Consider the following 5,581-nt stretch of genomic DNA (forward strand, 5'->3'; position numbering starts at 1 on the left):
GGCAGCTCGACTGGGTGCTCGACAAATTTGCCGTTGGAGAGAAAAGGAAGGCATGATAAAATTCTCAGAACGCCATAACGCCTTCCGTCGCTTTGCGCAGCGGGTAGAGAGCAAAAACCAATAACGATAAAGCGAGGTGAAAGGGAAAAGAGAGAAGAAAGAGAACGTGGGTGTGAACTATTTTTCGCCCATTATCATTTTTGCGCCAACACGGTCGCGTACCGGAGCTTTTTTGTCAAAAAGAGACATACCCGCTGCGCAAAGCGATCGAAAACTTCTCAACCTCTCGCTCAATGTAGCTACAGAGCAGGAATTAATAATGATAAAGCGAGGTGAAAGGATGAAGAAAAGGGGAAGGAGGGAGAAAGAGAACGTGGGTGTGAACTATTTTTCGGCAATCATCATTTTTGCGCCAACACGGTCGCGTACCGGAGCTTTTTTGTCAAAAGAGACAAACACATACAGCGCGCTCTCTCGAAATTCCGTAAACGCTTCAACCGATCAAGAGCTTCGATCGGTTCTTCGGACATTTCTGCTCGCTTTCTCGATCGGTTTCGGCGGAAAGCGAGCTAGAAAGCGAACTCAAACACTGCTCGATTTTGTTGTGCGGGAGGCCAAATCTGCGCTGGCCAGCGCAGAATTTGGTACATTTTCTGCGCTGGAAACTGCTCGAATTTGCGCAGCGGGGTACATTGAGCGAGTGGCTGACAAGTTTTCGATCGCTTTGCGCAGCGGGTATGCTGCCCGCACAACAAAATCGAGCAGTTTTTGAGCTCGCTTTCTAGCTCGCTTTCCGCCGAAACTGATCGAGAAAGCGAGCAGAAATGTCCGAAGAACCGATCGAAGCTCTTGATCGGTTGAAGCGTTTACGGTATTTCGAGAGAGCGCGCTGTATGTGTTTATCTCTTTTTGACTAAAAAGCTCCGGTACGCGACCGTGTTGGCGCAAAAATGATAATGGCCGAAAAATGTTTCACATCCACGTTTTCTTTCTCCCCTCTTTTCCTTTCACCTCGCTTTATCGTTATTGGTTTTTGCTCTCTAGCTACATTGAGCGAGTAGCTGACAAGTTTTCGATCGCTTTGCGCAGCGGGGTGTTTGTCTCTTTTTGACAAAAAAGCTCCGGTACGCGACCGTGTTGGCGCAAAAATGATAATGGCCGAAAAATGTTTCACATCCACGTTCTCTTTCTTTCTCTTTTCCCTTTCACCTCGCTTTATCGTTATTGATTTTGCTCTCTAGCTACATTGAGCGAGTGGCTGACAAGTTTTCGATCGCTTTGCGCAGCGGGGTATGTGTATGTTTCTTTTTGACAAAAAAGCTCCGGTACGCGACCGTGTTGGCGCAAAAATGATAATGGCCGAAAAATAGTTCACACCCACGATCTCTTTCTCCCCTCCTTCCCCTCTTCTCTATTCTTTTTCCTCACTTTATCATTGTTGGTTCTTGCTCTCTAGCTACATTGAGCGAGAGGTTGAAAAGTTTTCGATCGCTTTGCGCAGCGGGCCAGAAGCGCACGCGCAATTTTCCATTCGCCCGTTCCCGTTCGCACCCGTACCAATGCAGTAGACAATAGCTGATACGAATTCCGCGAACTTTCATCTTCGGGAACTTTCATCTTCGCGGAACTTTCATCTTCGGAAACAAGATAAGCTCGTTCACGTGCTTTTTCTTTATGAGATACTTATTTTTGTATCTTTCCACTAATGCCGACCAAGCGACCTCACAACCTTTGTCATTCATCGGGAAAGCTTGCACTATGGTCAACGGTTCACCTTTCAAAAAACTTTTTAGGTAAAACCCCTTTTCTGTGTTTGACAATGCACTGTTTTTGTGAATCGCTTTCAAAAATATGTCATGAAACGATGTCCACGTTTCATAAGCTCCGCTAAAAGTGGGAATCGTAAGTTTTGGGAGCTGCACTGGTTTTCTTTCACTACTGTTAACTAGCTCTTGCAGCACACACATATTTGCACACGCAAGCTTTTCAAGTTTCTCAGCGGCTTCGAAATAGACACACTCCACTTCTTCGTACAATTTACTGTCACATATTTCAAGCTGCAATGCGTTGAAACTCGCCCAAGCTTCGTCCAAAACCTTACTACGCACACTTATTTTCTCCTTTTCAGCGGTCACATGCGATTCAGCAAACGACAGTATGCGTCGCATTGTTCCAACCAAACACTCACACTTCTTCCTATGAAGATCGTTTGTGGTACCTTCATCGCTCGACTCGTTCTCCATTGTTGACTGCTACACTTTTGCACCGACCGTCAATTTCACGGAATTCAATCCTGGTCACGGCACCAAATGTTGGGACCAAAAGATTTGGGGTCTGTTTCTGCGTTTTCCTACGTTGTGTTTTATTATTATTATTATTATATTTATTAAAAAGAGTCGCTCTCAGACTTCTTATATACCTTTCTCTAGAACCTGTTGTTCTTGACGGACACAATCCTATCCGTTCCCAACTAACAAAACCCGCACAACGTTAGTTCCTCATTCCGTTCATTTAAATTATGAATGAATCCTAACACATCCTATTTTACTGTTGTAAGGTTCCAATACACGGGTATGCCGGTTGCCAACGATTTGAAAGCATTTAACGGAAATTTGCGGGTAGGGATATCTCTGGTATGCATTTAGTATTTAACTTCAAAATTTACCAACTTTATTTAATCATCATCTATAAACATTAGGGGAATATATGGCCTAGCTTAAATCGTATTTATACGACAAATATGTCAATTTCCGGCTCGATCAGGGGATAATTTGCTACGCGTTTTTTTGTGAATCCACTCAAACTTGCTTAAAGATTTTTTACATTCGTCAATTCCTTTTTATACTGCCATGTTAGGGTAAATGTACCAATAGTGGTGCAATTTGTAGCGGTACAACAAGGTTTTCATGAATTAAATGAGTAAAAATGATAAATACATGCATATTTCTGTACAAGCTTCTTTAAATACATGTATCTTTCCAAAAACATCCATTTTTACCGTGAAACATCACAAATTGAGGATAAAAACCCTTTTTCTTTCACCGCTTTGATGTACCCATAATGGTGGTATGGTTCCTATAGTTGTTGTATTGTGTTCCTATAGTGGTGTTAGTGGGGGAAAAACTAAATGTTGAATGCAATTAAAAGTATGTTTTGCTAATTATTTCAAGCAAAATGTTAAAATTATTCATAGATAAAAGTATTGTTACATATTACATGATATATTATATTACACACGGAGGAGGAGGAAGGTCTGGTAAAGTGTTGTAGTAAAAAATAATATTGAATGTCTGATTACATAGCTAAGGCTTAATTCTTATATATTTATTCAGCATTGCAATATTTAGAATTTAAAAAAAATATTAAAAAGAGGATTATGTTTTACATAGAAAGATTTATCATAAAAAAACAAAAGAAAAAAACAGTTCAATACAAGAGCATAACAAAAAAGGCTAAATTTTATATTACCAACTTAGTGCAGTACAGTATCATCGTTTTTGTTGATTACGTTTTTTTTAAGTTGGTCCGTTTCCCTTGTCTATTTTTTCTTCTTCTTTTGAGCCTCCTCCTGTTTTTGTCGACGAAGGTTTTCTTTTTCAATTTTCTCCATTTCCGCCTTTTCTCTTCTTTGTTTTCGGATTGTTGCCTTTTCGGTTTTCAACTGCTCTGTCTGAATTTTTGCGAGCCTTCTTTCTTCTGCTTTAGCTTTTTTTCTATCTACCACATTTTCTTTCTCCTCTTTAATGCGGTAAATTTCTTCCAGCCGGTCTGATGCCGTCAAAACTGGGTGATATTTTCTTTTTAAAGTTTCTGTGAGTGTTACTCCTGTGAGGAGTTGGTGGCGTTTGTAACAACTCAGAAATGCTCATTTTTCGACATGCAACATCATCTCGATTTGGTTCGCGCAGTATGTTCTGGGATGCTTCACTTTGCTCTTCCAACAGACAGTATCCAATCTCCTCGACAAATACTGATTCCTCTTTAAGAATTGTACTACCTGAGTATGCCTCTTGCATAAGTTCGCTGGCAGATTGCATATTTTGCGAATCGAACGGTAATAACATAATTTCATATAGCCGTTCGATGATTTCGTCTTCCTCCGAATCGACGAGGCCTTCATTGAATTTCATGATGCGTTCCCTTCCGATACATTGTATTGCAGCCTGATTTTTTTCAGTTGAAATAACAACGGTACCAGGATTGAGTGAAGCAATCAGTTCAGAAGGCATCTCAGCTGAACATGATGCTGGATCCATGATGGTAGATTCGGTAGTATTGACTTCACTTTGTTTAACCAGTCGGGCAATGCACTTGTCATAATCAACATTGTCAGGACCGAAAGGAAAAAGTCCACAAACCTTGAATCCGTTTTTGATACTTGCTGGTTGTATTCCTTTTTCCATTGCCTCTTGCAATACACTTGAAAAGTGTTTTATCAGCAAATTAACACCACCATTTTCCATCCGCCAATTCGACACAGCACTTTTCCAGGCGCTCTTAAGGGGTTTGAATATAGCTACGTCTGCTGGTTGCGTGATTCGTGTAGTATTGGGGTACAACGCTATTAAAACGATACCCAATTTCAAACATAATTCGGCAACCTCTGCCGCCGTATGGGAAGATTGACCATCCACGAAAAGTAGCACAGGAAACTTCACCTTTTTCTTGAGAAGATGGGGGTAAAATAGTTCCCGGATGTACAGCATGAAACCGGGAGTGTCCATCCACCCCTTTTCACTTTTGCCGACGCCCCAGTTTGCAGGAAACTCTCGTAGTATATCAGCAGGTATGCGTTTCATAGGGAGCATCACGCATGGGTCAATAATATCTGCATCGGCTCCGAATGTGAACATTACTGTTATGTTTTTGTGGCTGTCAGCGTGTTCGCATTCATAGACATTTTTGCTGCCACGATTAGCAAACACAGCTTTTGTCTGAGGATGTAAGAAAAACGATGTTTCGTCGCCGTTGTAGATTCTTGTTGGATCTAATGTTGCTTCAATTAGGTTATTTTCCTCCAGATACGATGTAAGGTTTGCAAACCATCCACGAATATCAGCTTCACATACTTTAGCGCTTGCAGAAGAAACAGTTTCCGGAGTTCGGATGGCAATCTCACGATGTCGACGAAGAAACCCTTTCATCCATTTGCGACCTGAAACCGATCATTATGTTTTGTAAATTGTCATTTTAACGATACAAATGTAAAATATACCTGGAACATTATTTTTAACGGGGTTTTGCGTAAATTGGAATCCAAGAACGATTTAACTTTGTGTAGCAACAACTCCTTTACAACCGGGAAACCCTTTTTCCCCATAGCAATCAAGTATTGTTAAAGTTTTCGCTCCTCATCTTCTGTAAGCACTGTGCGTGGTCCTTTTCGTACTTTAGATGACCATTTTTCACTCATCCGATACCGAATGGTAGACTGAGGAATACCGTAAGCCTTGCACGCTCCATACACGGTTTTTTGTTTAGAGGTTATCAGCTCTATGCAACAGGAGATGGCCGTTTCATCATATCTGGGTCCTTTTGTCAATGCAGATTCCATTCTGAAATGCTTTTACGTGTTTCATAT

The 5,581-nt window shown here is 41.1% G+C and overlaps 1 protein-coding gene across 1 annotated transcript; it reads right to left on the reverse strand.

Moving 5' to 3' along the window:
* Window positions 1-3,740: 3,740 nt before the first annotated feature.
* On the reverse strand, window positions 3,741-5,156 carry LOC121602480. The gene has a single exon (XM_041931244.1). It carries the CDS (start codon window positions 5,142-5,144, stop codon window positions 3,741-3,743), a length of 1,404 nt encoding a protein of 467 aa, XP_041787178.1. The 5' UTR covers window positions 5,145-5,156.
* Window positions 5,157-5,581: the final 425 nt, after the last annotated feature.

The sequence above is a fragment of the Anopheles merus genome, unplaced genomic scaffold (genome assembly GCF_017562075.2).
Source record: "Anopheles merus strain MAF unplaced genomic scaffold, AmerM5.1 LNR4000465, whole genome shotgun sequence".
NCBI lineage: Eukaryota > Metazoa > Arthropoda > Insecta > Diptera > Culicidae > Anopheles > Anopheles merus.

What these genes read in the sequence shown, in the direction of transcription:
- LOC121602480 (XM_041931244.1), bottom strand. Translation starts at nt 5,144, where the DNA reads ATGAAAGGGTTTCTTCGTCGACATCGTGAGATTGCCATCCGAACTCCG.